Source organism: Bombus vosnesenskii, unplaced genomic scaffold (genome assembly GCF_011952255.1).
Source record: "Bombus vosnesenskii isolate JDL3184/JDL3185 unplaced genomic scaffold, Bvos_JDL3184-5_v1.1 scf7180000014621, whole genome shotgun sequence".
Taxonomy (NCBI): domain Eukaryota; kingdom Metazoa; phylum Arthropoda; class Insecta; order Hymenoptera; family Apidae; genus Bombus; species Bombus vosnesenskii.
In genome coordinates, this window is record NW_022883555.1 from 353891 (window position 1) to 371664 (window position 17774).

The window sequence follows — 17774 nt, forward strand, 5'->3', positions numbered from 1 at the left end:
AAATCGTCTCAATATTTATCTCTGATTAAATCCAAATTTTGAACAATTTATTCCTCGAAAATTATCGATACACATGTGGATTAGTCTGTTTCTGGTGGAGCGAAATAACGAAAGCGAATTATTGCCGTCGCAATCCGTTAAATATATTTTCGAATAAATAAATTAATTACAGACGAATTGTGAGTCAGCTGGTACAAATTTAAGTCACGGAATAAATACCCGGTAAATACTTGGAGAAACTTTGTAGATCACTGCGATGCTTGTTTATACGTTAATACTCTTCGACTCTGTTCGATGAACTCTGAATGTGATTGCGTCTGTTTATTTAAACTGGTCAGGGGACAACCGGAAAATTTGAACTCGACTGTTTGACGGTTGTATGTAGCGGCGACATTGTTTTGCTCGGAGTTTATTACTCCTTACAATACTTGTGACCTAACAGTCTTGATACTCCGAAGCAAAACAAGAATAGGATTTGAATTGTCCTGCTCGCGTGCCGCTACACACATCAATTTCTATCAAAATTATCAATTATGAATTCGTCCCTGATATATCAAAATTCTACCAAAATTGCTGTTAATATTTGCTCTGAACATCACCTCAAACTCACGATTACCCAAAATTAACAACTTTAATCAACCTAACCATCTACCTTCGACAGAAGTCCGACAATCAACGAAACGGTTGAACCCTGTATAGAGTCATCAGAGAGAAGAGTTGCGAAGAACCTCATCCCCTTGACCAGTCGTCGCGTCGTAATTCTCTCGTTCAGATACATCTCTTCATCAGCGAGGACGCGTCACGTTCGCGTCTCCGGCAAACACCCGTGGTCTCTTATTATTTTGTTGATTTTGCCAGGACCTCACCCACCCAGAGCTGATCCCGTTCCAGGGACCTAATTATCCTGAAACGACCGGCCAATCAACGCACGAAAACGACAGCTCTTGCGCTCTCTTGCCACCGTGTCTCGTGTTCCTTCAACCGGGTGGATCGTTGGAAGACGAGCAACGCGTTTAGAGCGGCTCGTTTCGCTAAAATCCTCGCCGCCCTAATTGCGCCGCTCTCCCTGATGATGATACTGCTCGACGATGATGGCTTCCTCCGGGGGCTGCGTCACCGTCCAATGAAACGAAACAACCTGGTTCTACTCTAATGGCCGATTATAATGGAAACGGTTAATTTGAATGTCAAGGGATTGCGATCAAGCGTTTTTCTGCTCCTTGAAATTTACGATGGAAGGGATGAGTGTGACCTAGGAAAGAGGAACTCAAGTGGTACTGTGGGCCCTTGAGGTAGTTAATCGAATAAAATTATGTTTGAGTATTTTGGTGTTGGTACGATGCATCGGGGGTGGTTTGAATGATTCAGCTTTCAGATCACTGAATGCTATTTATTTGGGTTTGTAGTTACTTTGAGAATATATCAAGGCAGTGGTACTAAATTGTTATTCGCAATTGTTGTACAAGTATAACGTTGGAGTAGATTTGAATTATGTTACTATTAAAATAAATGAAACTAAAAACATGTGCGAAAATGTTGAACTTTCTCTAGGATAACAAACACAAATGGTCATCGAGTGTTTAACTTCCGGTAGGTAAGAAGTTTCACAGGAACAGCCGGCCAAATATTTTTTCCTACCCTGGAAACGATCTTTTCCAGCGCGTGAATCCGAAAAGCATGGAGAAATGAGACTAGCCGACGACACGAATTCTTTGAAACATAAACTGCCTACTGTCAACGGTGTGTGTCCTGTCTTTTCTCGCATTTTCGGCTGCGCCGGTTTCGTGTTTCCTCGAACTCGTTGCAAAGCACATGTGTAACAACCGGGTATCTTACGCATGGAAACTTCGTTTCTACGGCAAACGTCAATTTATGTTGCGTTAAATTGTGAGAAAGTGTATTATGAAGCAATCGAATGTTTAATTGCTCTCGCGAAGATACGTGTGCAATTTAATTGATTACATAGCAAATTGTAAATTGAAATTTGTTGACACATTAATGAGTAATAAAAGTAGCTCTCGATCGTGCGACTGTAGCTTGAAGTGGAGACCGTGAAAGTGAATAAGACGTGTGTAGTTCTTCGATATTAGTAGTGTCTAGTAGCTAGATCATTGCATTGATAGAACACCTTTGGATTCTACGATAATCAATATTAAAAGATAGTGTATAATAGTGTATACTACATAGTGTATATTCATATCTCTATTCGAAGCTTCTTGAACAATCTCTACCCCAAAATTTATCCAGCACTTCTTCTCATCCCGTTAATCAATCCTCAGAAACCAATCGTTTCAACTTCAATTAACCTCACCTATTTCTCTGTTCTTCTCGTACCATCTTTTTGTTATTCTCGCACCATCTTCTTGTTCTTCTCGTTCCAAATTTCGTTCAGCAACCCCTTTTCATTGCTTCTAATCAACCCTTGGAAGCCAACCGCTTTTACCACAATTAATCCTCCTTGTAACCCAAATTAACCCCACGCCACTTCTAAATCCACCCAGGGGACTTGTCTTTATCCGCTAAAAAAGAAAAAAGGACTCATCCTTCGAAAACCCTTTCTGTCACTGAACGCAGAGGACACGGACCCCGCTAATCGTAGCCATCACCGTGGGCACGGGCCCTTCTATCCGTGCTCTGATGGATAGTCTCTCCCTCTGGAATAGTTTCGTGTTCCCCCGCGTGTCACCCACGCACTCTCTCCCTTCCCCTTGGATCTCCGCCTCGTACGCCTTCGCGGTCGAAGGGTACGGGAGGCTGGAGCGGAGAAAGAGCCCCGAGGTGGGAGTCAGGGACGGCTGGTGCTAGTTGAGTTGTCGAGCTGACACGCGTTCTCCGTCCTCCTCTGTCCGTCGACATCGCGGGCCTTCTTCCTTCGACCTTCGTCCCCACTAACTCCTTCCCCCGTTTCTCTTTCTCCACGAGATTCTTCCCACCATTCTCGTTCCGTGGATCTACTCGACCCCTTCGTCTCCCTCCCCTGTATTCGTGGACTCCACCGTCTCGTTCCATCTTGCTCGTATCGCTCGTCCAACGCGGCCAGGGGCGTACGTCCTATCCTCTTTCTCGTTCTAACTTTGAATTTTCCCTCGTAGAACGTCTTCGTTCCGCTAAGAGTCCACCACCGTTCGTCCGTCGCTGCTCGTGCTGCCGCTGCTGTTGGTGGTGGTGGCGAAGCGTGATGGTGGTGGTAACGGTGGTGGTGGTGGTGGTGGAGCCTCAGTACCGCCATACCCGCCAAAGCACGAGCACCGTGACAGCCCGCACACACGCCTCGGCCCGCGGATTTTTGGGACTCTCGTCTAACCCCCGGGACTTGCCACTGGCTTTTCCGCGAACCTTTGGATTCGTGTACCGCGTGATCATCTCTCTTGCGCGTCTCGCAAAGAAACTTGGATTCCTCCTACTTACAAGGACATTTTTTCCTATAGGTAGAAGAATCTTTTGGTAGTGGTTGTTGTTATTGTTGTTTCCATGTTTCGGGGTGAAAGACCGTGTGACGATTAGTGGAACAATCTGTACAGCGTGGTGTTGTTCGTCGTGGTGTGACGCGAACGGACTGTTCCACGGTGACCGTGATTTTGGCACAGACGTTGGATAATCCGGTGATGGAGTTTCAGAGCTTCCTCCGCGCTTTCGGTTATTATTGACTCTTGGCAACTGATTAATCACACTGTTGGATCTTTCGAGTATAATAGTCTGCCGGATGATCACCGTGACGGATAGAATCTTCCTAGAGATAATAAGCGTCCTGTTACCTCGAACAAACTGGAAAAGACTCTTCTTGATCCTGACGATTCTGGGAACCCCATAGATCGCCTTGATTTGAAAATTCGCAATCATCCACTGATTCGTCGCTTAAGGAACAGCTCTGTATGAAACAAATACAAAAGCAATAATTTTCAAGGATTAATAAAACCATTTCCCACGAAGACGTCAGTCGACAGCCGACGGGAGGCTCTGTGCCACCTAACCCACCTCATTCTCATCGAACGACATGAAATAACATGAAATGCAATCCGTTTACGTCAGGAACCATTTGAATCTTTTTAAAATCAAATAATCAATTTGTTAATCGGAAAGACAAGTAAAGGAAGAGAGTCATTATCAAGATCGAAGAGCGAAAAAGTCTGTTGAGGATTGACGGACTATGCAATCGTGGATCGAGGGTGGTTCGCATCGTCGGGCACGGGGTGTCAGACAGGACGATCTTCCCTGATCCTGGACGAGCAGGCAGCGAAGACACCCTCTGTGGCGCGGCACTCGAGCCTCGAGAGCAGCGAGAACAAAATGCCGGAAAAGGAGGTCGCCTATCATCAGGAGGCGTTCTCCCTGTTACCGCCACCGCCGCCCCCGCATCACCCTCATTCAGCGTTCCATGCGGCGTTCCATCCGCATCCGCATCCGCCGCCGCCACCGTTTCATCCGCACCATGGACCGCCGCCTCCGCCTCATCCGGCCGCGGCGGCTGCCGCCGCATGGGAACATCACGCGGCTGCCGCCGCCGCTGCCGCCGCCGCAGCTTTCCATGCTCCACCGCCCCATCCGTAAGTTTCCATATTATCGTTAATACTGATGTCGCTTTTTACGGGGCAGTGAATAAGCCGTAGATGTAAGACTCAAGGTCCTCATATTGAACTTAACACTTTTACGGCGAGTGTTCCACGTACACGACAGTTCAACGTATGCATGACGTTGGCTGTCATCGATCGTATTAGCGTACAAGACGCAAAATATGAAATTTACTGCAAAGCAAAACAGGTGTTTGCGGGAGATCGGAGAAGGATAGAGGTGTGCGGAAATGTTTGAAAAATATAAATTAAAACTTTTGTATAAAATATCGCGAGCTCGTCAATAACGAAATATATAGTTCAAAAGGGCCGACTGTAAGCGTGTTATGTTTGTTATTGTACACAGTAGGGACGCACAATAACGCTGGAAATATCGTGTCATTAAAACGTGGCTGTAAATTTCGAGTTTATTAGGAAATATATATATATATATATATATATATATATATATTTGTCGGTTATAAAAAAGTTATGAACTCTTGCGTTTCTCAAAATCAAGAATTGAAAGTAGGCTCTAAATGTAACAGGTTCTTTCAGAGCTTTTTCGTGAAATAAAGATGTATATTTACGGGAAGAAGAAAGTCAAAGAAGGAAAATTGATAGGATTGATTTTTGGGGGTAAATTGAAGTGAAGATAGGTCTCCTTTGAATTTGTGGTTCAATAGGGAAGGAAGTTGAAAGATGATCGATTTTCAGGAAGCAAGATACACGTTAGGGTAGTGTGAATGAGTAGGACGATAGTGAGAAAGAAAACTTTGGGGATGATTGATGGTCGAGGAATTGAATGATAAGTAACGAGGGTAACTAGAAATAGCTAAGTTTCAATTGTATGATGATGTCGAAAGAATTATAAAGATGGTTTTGTACTTCTTCTGTATGCATGTATAAATTTCAATGCTGCATTATAATTAATTTTCGTTCAATGAATACGTCTTTAGATGCCAAAAGCAAGAATGTCGCAGAAGTTGATTGGGAGCGAAGTTTAATGAGAGAAAGCAATTGTTAATGATGAGTATTTACTCAGGAGTAATATAACGATTGTTGACGCGTAAACTAATTGAGACATCAATCACTCTGCATTGTGTAAACGTACGTCCATAAAACTTCAATTATTCACTCATATCTTTGTGTCATGGAATGTCAATTATCGAAGTTATAGCTATGTGAATGATAATTTCGAAGTTCCATTGTATCAGCAAAGCGTCTCTATATAATATACTTAGTTTACAGATTTCCAATTGATACCAACTGTTTCGAATCATTCTCCTGTCTTTTTGACAGAAACTTGATCAAACGAAAACACAATAACATTATGCGAGTCAGTATACTCTCTATACTGCAAACTAGAAAGATATTCCATCATCACCGCTAGTTCCATATAAAAGCATTATTTCAACCCCTAATTTGAAAATGCCATTTCGCCTAGGCACATCACGCTGTAAGTATAATCTCATAAAAAATATTGCGAAGATGGACGTGAAAATTGGAAAGATTTAAGCGCAAACTATACGTCGCATCTCAAATTTTTCGAATTGACACATTCGAGCAATCGAGTTTCCTCGTTCGAAAGGCAAGTGAGTTTCTCCACTGAAAAATTCGTAATTATCGCGTCGATGATGATTAAGAATTTCTCGTTGAACAAGGCATTATATGTCTCCCTGACCGAACGCAGCTATTGGTGCAATCAGACAGATAATTCTTAAACAGCGTAGCGTCTCGATCATTCTGGAAGAATAAACGATCACGTTTGCACGTCGAATGACTCATCCAGACCGACTCGACGCGATATTTAATTCAATTAGATTACATACGCGGCTACTTAGAGTCCCGCGAAACGGCGCAAAACTCTGACGACGGAGATCCCGACGATTCGTCGGCGGAGAACGATCGTTGAATGAGAATCAACGAGCCGCGTGGTAATCCTCGCGTGTATCACCCTCAATCACGCTTATCTATCAACGCATCGCCTCCATTCACGGCTCTTAATTACCCCTAATGATTCCTGGCGAACGCGAGGTCATCCCTTAGCTTCTTTTCTACACGTTTCTTCTAAATCACGATAACAGCTAATTTTTATATGGAGAAGAAAGATAAAAATAATTTGCAAAGATCACGACGAGATCCATTATGAAATTGCTACTTAACTTTAAGTCAGGGTATTTCATTATTACAGGCTTTTATGAAACTTTTATAACTTTTATTTTCACTTTTACGACGTAACAATTACACGTTTTATTTATAGGTAATAATTTGGTACGTTAGTTGGTTAATACTAGGTAATGAAATGTATCTGTTATTCGCGATAAATGAAACGGTTTTGTAAACCGTAAAAATCACGAATGCTTGCGTTGTAGGGTTAAAGTATAATGGTCGCCTATACAATGCAGGGATCACGTGCTACATTTTTAAGTACGGAGGCTGAGAAATTTTTGTCCTATTTTTCGTGGAGATTCATATTTCGCTAAATCCTAGACGAAATGCATTTCTAAATAGAAATAGTCGTATGCGAACAAGAAAATTCCAATTCTTAAAATGATATCCCAGTCATATATATATCTACAATAATAAAAATATTCATAAAAACAAAAAAGGAAGATTTAGTAAATTGATACGTCTGACAATAGTTTGCAATTAGTTTAATATTCATAACTGTTATATGGGAGGGTTTATCGCGTTCTCTGAATATTTTTGCGGATTGTATAAATTCGCCGTTATAACGCATGATGTATTTAATGCGCGAGAAAGAGAGATACGAAGGGAAGGGATGAAACGGTGAACGGTTTGGCGTTGGTGAATCAGACGAGGAAAAGAGGGGGAGCTCCTTAACGTCTTAATCGAGTTAATTAAGGCGGTTTCGCACGTTTTCACGTTCCGCAAACACGACACGCTATTGCACGCAACGAGATTACCTCGGCGACTTGTTAAGGCTAGGCTAACGGGCTCGTGGAAACGCTCAGCCAACGAACCACGCCAGGGGATAATTGGACGTTTCTAAACGGCCTGCTTAACCCTTTTCACGGACGATACTCGAACGGAAGCGACAATCGTCATCGCCTCAACGGCACTTCCACGACTTTTCATTTAAATTCTTCGTCGATTTTGGAGAAATTGTTCAATTAATATCACTGATTTACTATATGGTTTGGGAAAGGGATACAATCCGGAAAAGTAGAACTGTTCAAAAGGATGGTTTGAAATAGAAATTGTTCAATCACTTAACGATGCGACAAATTGTTCTCTTGTCATTCAGATATTGGTCTGGAATTTGGGACATCTTTGATGAAATATTGTATATATGTATTGCTTCTTACAAAGAATGGGTTAAAATAGTTGTGTGAATCGTGACATTACTATCGTTAAGTAATATGATTTTATCCAGTAAAATAACGACACTTCTATCATGGCAGTTAGACCATGTCGGATTAAATACTTCCATAATAAAAAAATAGTTCATTTTTGAAGACAAGCGGTAGAATCTTTTAAGAAAAGTCGTAGCATAAATTGAAACGATGTATCGTGTATATCAACAATAGAAGCTTTCGTATAAAATAGGTTACAGGGGTAAGAAATTTCTTTAAAGCAAAGAGACATAGTTGATCCAAAAATTAATTCAAAGAATGTGGCAGAGTGAAAATTTTACATACGTAATCGTTGAAAAGAAGAATTTCGAATTCTGCTACTTTTATGCATAATTTGGACATTAGTGTATGAGCATCGTTTGTCCATCCAAAAATTTTATAGCACGAGTCTCACGTGCCAATTATCTTGGCAGGGCAAATATAGGCAGGACATATAGGGAAAAAGGTACAAGCAGAAAAGGAAAAACTACTTCCCTCTCCCGTTTGTAATTACTTTCGATCGTAAGATCGAGCGAGCAAGTAGCAGGTGTTTGATATTAGCCAATTGGCCAGCCAGCGTCAGTTCAATTAAGCGTTTAATTACACCAGCCAGTCAGATCGTTACCACCCCTTCGATCATCCGTGAAATTCTTCCCGTTCGATGTATCCGACGATCCTTAACGACGTCCTCCCTTCTCGATCATTTCATCATCGTGATACTTAGTCCAGTATTATTCCTGACGATTTTTATTTCCCCCTTGGGTATATTCCTCTTTCTTTTTCGTCTTGGAACGTTATTTTCCAGCATGCACTTTATCATTTCATAGATTTTTATTGTTTGAGGATACAGGCGGATATTTGGAACTTAATTATTTCAAAATACATTCGAAGAACATAATTCATTTCACAGTTAATTTTCAATTATTACGAACATCAACACAATTGCTAATTTTACAAATCTCGTATAAAATGTCAAGCATTCGCGTTTGGTCGACAAAAAGCGGCAAAAGATTCACAATTCATCCTTTAAATCCCATTTTATTTCTTCTCCAACGCGTTTCCATTTCGTCTCACAGTCGTAAATAGTGTTGCTCCATTCTTGTTCCGCTATAAATTCATCGATCGGACGCGCGAGGTTCGAAAGATGCGTCGCCGCTAGGCGGTGATTTTTAATCGTGGGGAGAAACGTGTCGGAAACGAATGCATCCGCTGGACATTTAGGACGCTGCTTCGTCACGGGAAGTGAAATGGACGATATCGCGGATGGTGACGGGGGGTAAAACACACGCCGATGGCAAAAATACATCCGCGTCTCGCGTATCCTCGTAAAGAGACAAAAATATCCGACGAACAGGCCGAAGGGAGCACGCCTGAGCGACGCGCGCTGTGAATTTCACGCTGGCCGTCGCTGCTCGATCCTTTCGATCGCGTTTCCAGTCGCCTCTCACGTGATCTTCTTCATCTTGTGTCGTGTTATAAGACGTTTCTTTTCCACGATAAGATTTGGCAAGATTAAATGTACTGACGTGTAATTATGACATTGGAAACTCATCCTCCAAATAAACATTAAGAACGTACACTAGCCGGAATCGTCCAAAGTTTAGAGATCTTTTCATATGTAATTGCAAAGTGAACAGTTCAGATCTTTTTGGATGATATTAACGTAGCTTGCAGCTGTAATTACAATTTTGTGTTAGAAAGTGACGAAGTTATTCATATTATTTAGAACGTTTAAAGTAGGAAATACTCTTTGATCCATAAACTAGTATCTGTTATCTAAAATGTCATCCTGGGATTTACCAAACATTTGAATAATTCCATAAATGATGGCAGTCTGAAGAAAAAATGTTTTTACTGACAAAGCAAATAAATTGTAACTGTCCAAAGTCCTGCGCCGTATGGCAAAATACGTATTACATGAAATATATTTTCAAACTGCGAAGAAATCGATATGACTGTATATTCAACCCTGTATCCTGTCAGGAGTTTGAATTTTGACAGATCGTTTTAGACGTGAACTCAATTCTGTAAGACAATCAGTGCAGCGTACTTCTCTTAGTACGCACAAAAATTTTTGTACGTACGTTTCTCTAAATAAAAAGATCCAATATGAATTCCTCCTGCGGATAGGAACTCCTCTACTTAAACAGGAAGTCGTACGTGGCTCTTGAAGCAAGAAACAATCCGTACTTTGCTCAGTTTCCCTTTAATTTAACGAAGATTCATCTTGGAACACGACAGGCCAATGATATTTGCATTTTCCGGCACAATCACGCCGTTACTCATTACCCACGGCTCGTTGCTCGTTGACAGCGTTCGAGGATCGGCTAGACACTTCCTGGCCAGCGGTGAATGCGATCCAAGTGCACTTGCCGATTGCAAATGCAAACGGTTGTCGTTTTCTCTGGCGAACGCGTCCCGCGTGTAACACTCGTCTAGGCTGTCCGCGAATACATTACGCCGTTTGTACGCGCTGTAATCTCTATGATTCAAGACCTTTCGTCGCGAGAAAAATAGAAGAGCGTTCGGTGCTAGTCGGGATAATTCGTTGTTGGTTAAAAAGAATCCACTCGAGGCGAGGTTTCAATCTTTGTAAACTATGTTGAAGATGTTCGGTGATTTCCTATGCTTCTTATATTTTGTCTCTGAACACTCTCTGGTGATTTAGAACGGTAAAGAAATTACATATTAACATAAACGATTCAGTTGGTCTATGAATAAACATATTTAGCTAGGGTGTGTTAAAATTGCTCGCTATGAAAAACTCCTCTGACAGGATACTTGAAGTTTTTCTCGAACGAAGTACAGAAATAAGTTATCTCGCTAAGATATCGAATTTAATTTTTCTGCCAAACACCTGTACAGTTTCAATAGCCGCAAAAAGAAAGAAACATTTAAAACTCGTTATACTAATAAATTTTCAAGTTCCACTCACAAATTCGCAACAGGAAAATGTACCTGCAGCTATTACTGAAAAAACGAAACAGCCTCCAAAAGCCATAAACACCGCGAAACTCCATTCCGCGTACCATCTTATATCTATGCTGTCCAAGCAGGCTTCTTAAAGCGTCAGAATACATAACGTTTGTATTTTTGTATCCGCAAGCAAAGAGACTGCGACAATAATTCGAGCATCGACACCGGGGTCCCTTGTTCCCTCGTTCGTCGCGATTTCTTCGTCCAGCTACGTTTCCAGCTTTCGTCCGACGAAATAAAACAGAAAGAAGGAACACGAAGAGGAGGCAGAAGAAACGGAGAGGATCCCGAATCGATTGCCTTATCTGCGCGAGCATGGAAGCTCCAGATTCCCCGAGGAAGTCGAGCAGCGAGCGGCCGTAACGTCAGGTAAATCGAGGTACCTGGTCGTCCTTAGGCGTATTTTTTATCGCGATCGGGGTCCGGGCCCCACGCACAGCTCGTGGGAGGAAAATCTGGTCCCCGGAGCGAACAATGAACGCTCGCGTCCCGTTTATGAATCTGTCGGTCGCGTGGGCACGCGGCATATCCCATTGACAGGGTATACGGGGAAAGCAAATCCGTGGAACGCGCGAAACATGCGGGCTGTCGCGTGAACCAGAGTCGAGACTAGCTACCAATTGAGGGGCTCTTGAGAGAAGGATCTTCCAGAGGGAAGAATCTCAACTGTTATAATAATTTGCCAATTATGTCCTCGGACAAATTGCAGAGAAGTACATATGTAGAAAAGAAGAAAGGGGGAAGTTTATTGGTTAGAAGGTTCCTTTTTTAGGGGTGGTTTTAGAAACAGATAATATTATTATATACACTTTTGAGAATTGATCTTATTCCGCATTTTATTTTCGTAAGATCGTATTATTGCAATGATATTTGAAACATATCTTTGAATGCTGAAACACAATCAGTCACTTGTTTGACTGATCGTTCCCTAGTTTTTGTACCGGTGGAAAAATTGCTGTGCAATTTTATTAAAATGTAAAATTCTTCGATAATCCTAGCAAGCAAAAAGAAACAACTTCCTAGGAGTTACGCTCTCTGATAGAAGCAAAATCATATTTCGACGCTCCTTAAAAGTAGATCGAGTTAGGCTTACGTATCATTAATAACGTGTATTGCCACTTCCTCTAAACGAACTGCAAGCCGAATAGAAAGCTCAACGTAGATCGTATAAAATCCATGCAACGCTAAATTAACGATGGACTTATATATTAATGGCGGACATTAAATAAGTTGGGTGTTCTAAACAGCTACCTAGCTCCTCCAAATTAAGAACTTGAGTTCGTCGTGCTAAATCTTCTTTCATCTCTTCGCTTAGTCTAGCGTACCGAAGAGACCGTTGCATCGAATCCATTTCTCAAATATCTTAACAGCAATCCTTGAAGCGTACATTCTTCAAATGTGCAAGCGGAGATAAAACGTATCGTGCACACAGTTTATAAACATAAACGATGTCATGAAACAATTATGAAATCACGAGACGATTTAATTTATCGTATATATTGTATACATTTATGGTTTCGTCTGCCGTTCCATCCACGTTGTCGTCGAGATCGTTCTGGAACTCGATTGTTTCGATCAAGCGACCGTCTTCCAAGAAGCGAGAGATACGATTATGTCGTTTGCCGAGTTCGATCCGTTCGCGGCCACAGATAGCGATTCCTGGACGCTGCAAGTGATGTCATCCTCTTTGGGTTCGATTCTACACGCCCCTGATTGAAGTAGCTCGAGAGTTGGTGTGTTGAGACTGGAGGAATCGAAGTATAGTGGAACCATCTCGAAGATAGAAAGTTCAGTTCCATATTCGTTCAACTCGTTTGCAATATCTTCAACAATCGTTAAAATATTCCTCATTTCTTTACCACTAAATTACCAAATTGGATTGGACATTCTACTTCATTCGACTCTTGTCAATTATATGTTTTAGATTATAGCTTAACTTTCAGTTTGTGTCGTAACGTCATTGCTCGCCACGCCAGATTAGATTAGGATATTTAATTTAATTTATGTTGTACACTTATATATCGGCGACAAAATCCATTAATGGTCGATGTTACGTAAGACATAAAATATTAATCTCTCGTCTTACGATGTTTTGCGTTAGCTACGTAAATGAAAGTTAACTGTAGTGACCTACCTGCAATGTTACGTCTGAAGCGGAACGATCCGATATTACACTTATGTAATCTGTATTTGTCAAACTACAACCTGATAGAGTTCAAAGGAAGCCTTATTACCGAAGCGATCTACTTTTCGTTCCACGAAAATGATACATTATTCTCAAGGGGCAAGGGGTTGAATATCGTATAAACACCTTAAAACGTCCAATGATACTAATCGAAGGCCAACATTGTTGCCATCTGAAGGCTTCGACGTATTATCTCATTCGAAGCTATCGAGCTTTCGAAGATATCAGATACAAACCACCTAAACCAGCATTTGGTAATGCTTCTCTAAGCTGAAAAGGGTTGGACTGTACCACGAACCTTCTCAATTATCCGCCACGCCACCCCGTGGCCTCGAAGGGGCCCGAGAATTCGCCACGAAACAAACAAGACCAAAAAGCAACCAAGCGTACAGAGTAAAGGACGAAACTGAGGAGAAAAAGGAAAGGGGAAGAAAGACGGCAGACGATTTTCAAGAAGGCCCTATCTCGTATTCCCGGGCCGTCTCGAGCTGGAGGCGCGTTGCGCGTGTAAAAACGGGAGCCGATTTGTCAGCGAGGCGGGATCGCGATGTACACGGTAGGAGCTCGTCGAAGGAAGACGTTCCCTTGTGGCTGAGCACTAACCGCTCTCTTTCTTCCCCTTTCTCGCGCGGATAGAAAGGGCCGCGGGACGATACGAAGCGCACGTGCGATTTATCATTGGCGCGGCGTCCATTGATAAATTCCAGGCATTCATAACGCCACGGTGCCGCGTCGTACACGGCCGTGCCGCGCGATGCACATCCAAGGGACACACGATACCCGAGCACGATACGATACGATACCGTGGACGATACCGGGCACCATCGCGTATACACGAGTCTGTTACGTTGCTTGCTCGCGGGATAAGGCCGCGCATCGGTATGAGCTCATGGCGAGACGTGTAACGCGAGAACGAAGAAATACGTCGAGGGGGGTGAATTGCTCGTTTGATGCCTCTTTTCATGCTTTTTCATGGTTTGGTTGTGTACAGAGTTTAGGAAGGATGATTTTAGGTGGGAGATTTTCTTAGCAACGATAAGGGTAGTTTTCCTGTTACATGGCAGGATAGAATGTTCGTTAGGTTTAATTCTTGGAAATGGTTTATACTGTTATACCGGTCTTGAGAACTTCGCTGTTGTTTGCCGTTGTTACTCTAAGGAGAACCGGAGCAGCGTATGTTTCATTGGGTTTGATAATATTAATTTTCTATTCTGGAGCAGATAAGTTGGCATCTGGTTCTGAGGCAAGGTACAAACGCTACGTTTAAGTGGAGAACCTTGTTACGATCAATAAAGGTGGTTTTTATCTTCTGTCAAGTTTGATAATGTTATTTCTCTAATGGGAAGTAAACTGACGTCTGGATATTGGAAAAATGAGTGCAAAAGAGACGTTTAGGCGGAAAATTTTGTTGAGATAGGCAAACTTCCAATAATGAATTATCTGTTAATCGAACTCGGTTGAAAAATATTCGCTATTCCTGGATCGAACGTTTCAACTACTACAGACCTCTCGCTCACCAGCTTCTCCCTGGAGAATGGGAGTCGAATTCTTCCCACAGTTAAGAGTATACTCCCGTCGTGTCCGAAGTTTATCCCTTGTCATAAAGCAGGAGCGTGCTCGTCAAACCAATAAGATTCATCGCGTTTTAGTAGGGGGGAGGCGCGACTTTCACGCCAGTCGACAGCGACAAGTCGGCCTCGTCCGGCTCGAAAAGGCCTAATCGCCTTAACGAGACAATTAACCGATGATAGCCGCCGATAAATCCCGGTGTGTTTTGTCTGCTTTGCCGGACGTTGTATCTCAGGCCAGATTACCGCGTCCAAATATTTCCCGCGGTTTCCTTTTTATAAATACTCGCTATCAAGTTGATCGATAAATAAATTTACAGCTGCTTCGCACGACGATCGATGACGGTTCGTGGAAATCGGAAGATAACGTCGAGTGTTCGCGTCAGCTATATTGTACGTAAATAGCTGCATTCAATAACGATTTGACGATTATTTGCGAAACAATTCATTTATGTACATTAAGATACGAGCGACGCTTGGTTATCTACGTCAAGGTTTATTAAATGTCTTCGTTAGTTTCTTTCAGTTAGCGGATGCCGACACTTATTCCATGTCGGAGAGATTATTTAATATATTTACTAATAATAGAAAGTGTAGAGTTTCTAAAAATTATCTTCGCCAAAATTCGTCACTTTTTTTGGCGTTGACACTTATATTTTTAGAACAATAATAAAATCTAATAGTACATAGTAGAAACTATACTTGGTACTGAAGAAAATCTTATTCAGTTTTTTCGAATATTTCTTTATTCCAACTTAAATGCGTTTATTCATATTGAATTCTTAATGGTGTTACTGAACAAACACACAATCCACTCTCTACACACATGCAAACAATTTTTATTTTATTTGTCCTTAAAATAATTGTACACAATGTTAGCTGAAAAACTCGATGATGGAGTTACGAGAGTTTCGGTTCTGAATGAGAGTTAATTGGCGAACGCATGGCGTAATCCAGTGTTTTCTAGAGAAATATTAGACGAAGCAGTTAGACCCGAGGTTGGAACAGGCTGCAAACGTGCACGCCACGTGGCCAGGCTTTCCTTGGCCAAACAGATTTACACCGGTGTTGTCTTTAGTCCGCAAACACACGAATACCGTGCTGCAACCACTTCCGCCGCCTTAAATCTCTGCGTCAACGCGTGTCGTCGTCTCAAACCGCGGCGTTTCACACGCTGGGCAAATATTTCGAGAGGAAGAACGTTTCACATGGTTTGTTTAAGCGACTCGATGGACAAAGAAACCAGCTTGTGATATAGTCCGAGGTTCTTGACTTATTGTTAGACATTGAAACTAAGGGACCTATGGATAAACTCTTCGAGATACGAAAGTTAGGTTAAATAGAAACAAATTGTAAATTTGTATTTACCTACATATTGTCTATTGGAACGAAATATCAGTTTTCAAGCTTTAAACATAGCAACAGAGCTTGATTTATTGCAACCAAATTTTAGTTTGTGCCTGATTGAGTACGTTTATTTGTTCGATCTGAAAAATGATAAGAAGCATGGAAGATCTTAGTTTGTTCTGTAATTAGTTCGGACGAACTATGTTCTAAACGATATGCTGCGCACAAACAAGAATACCCGTCTTATTCGTGAAACAATGTTACCATTACAGACATCTTTCGATTCAAAAAGCCAGCTCATATTTCTTCTGCTACAGCCTCTATATTGAATCATCCGTACAGCACAAATCAGAGGAAGAATATTTATAGTTTTATAAATATAAACGATTGGTTAATTTACGTACTTAGTCTAACTGTGAATTTATATCTATGAATGCTTTCGGTGGTCCACGCTTGAAACTTTCCAAAATACGACTACAGACTTCCACTTTGTCTCAAAAGTAAAACTATAATCGCAGCTAACTTTTGCTGCGAACCCGTCCCTTTACTCTCCTCCCAACAAACACTTAATCTCGTCAAATCCTTAATCGTCGCCTAGAAAAACAAGCCAGATAACGACGAGTGGAGAACAAAGATACGCCGATAGCTTCTTAATGCCGCGTCCGGGTGATTCCTTGTTCACAAGGGATGCGCGGCAAACGGGCAACAATCGGATTAGCGGTTGTATAGTCTCGATACACGAGATATCTGATGGAAGAGGAGGAGGGGATCGAAGAGGAACTGACGGAGGGACAGAAAGGAAGAAGGGAACAAGGAAGAAGAAGGAGAAGATGGAAAAAGAGAGAAGGGATCAGAGGGGGTTCTGAAGAGAAGCGAGGTTTACCTTGTAGTTGGATTTAAACGAGCGGACTCTCGAGTGGCGGCTCCTACGCGCGAAGATCTCTTCTGGGGCCACTCCTATCTCTCTCTCTCTCTCTCTTTCTCTCTCTCCCACTCGCGTGTCTCTGCACCGCCTCCGTTCTCATCGTTCCTCATCGTCCGTGGCTCTGTTCGCCGCTTTTCAGAGTGGTAAATTCTCCAACGCCATAACACTGCCACCGTGCGTTTGTTTGGACAAGGGCATTATGAGATTTTATGCGCGCTGCGCGTGCTTCCACGGGATCGCGGTTGTTTATGCACCCGCGTTTTGGATCCTGCTGAAGACGTCGCGAGCTTCTCGAGGAAGCTCCATTTCTATTCACCTCTCGCTTCCAGCCCTGTTCAATGCAACTTCCATTTCACGTTTATTCCTTCCTTTTTGTGTATCGTCGATGTGTTTCGATCGGTTAGTAGTCGATCTTCTTCGGGATGGCGAGGATGTGACGCGTTGTTGTCTGAGAAAACGACACGTTGCGTGGCTTTCGTGTTTTCTCTGGGGGCGGATCGTGGGTACGAGATCGATTCGTTTCGGGGATCTGTCAGGTTGTTTTCTTTGCTTCCTCGGCGGTACCATGCCGCTTCCGGATCACTTTGAGGGAGGGGGCTGAACGTTTGCGGAGGTGGGAGAGTCTTGGAAGCTTTTTTAGAAGACTTTTTTATGGATATCGTGGTAGAGAGTTGAGAAACATTCTTGTTATTTGGGTATTTGAGGGTGTTGTAGAAAATTTGTAAAATTTATGTGTCGTTCTATTTTCTCCATTATATTTTGCTATCATGCTACTAGAAGTTGATGCTCTTTCCTTAGAAAACGTACAATCTATTTATCAGAAATATCTTCGCACTTAGCTTCATCGTCGATCATTATACTTGAAAC

At 42.2% G+C, this 17774-nt stretch overlaps 1 protein-coding gene across 1 annotated transcript in view; it reads left to right on the forward strand.

Moving 5' to 3' along the window:
* Positions 1–3210: 3210 nt before the first annotated feature.
* The window catches only part of LOC117240333 (transcriptional activator cubitus interruptus), a 145801-nt gene continuing 131237 nt past the window's right edge, over positions 3211–17774 (forward strand). The window contains exon 1 of the mRNA XM_033506316.1: positions 3211–4544. Within this exon, the coding sequence (XP_033362207.1) occupies positions 4288–4544 (257 nt within the window). The 5' untranslated portion in view covers positions 3211–4287. The remainder of the gene's footprint in view (positions 4545–17774) is intronic.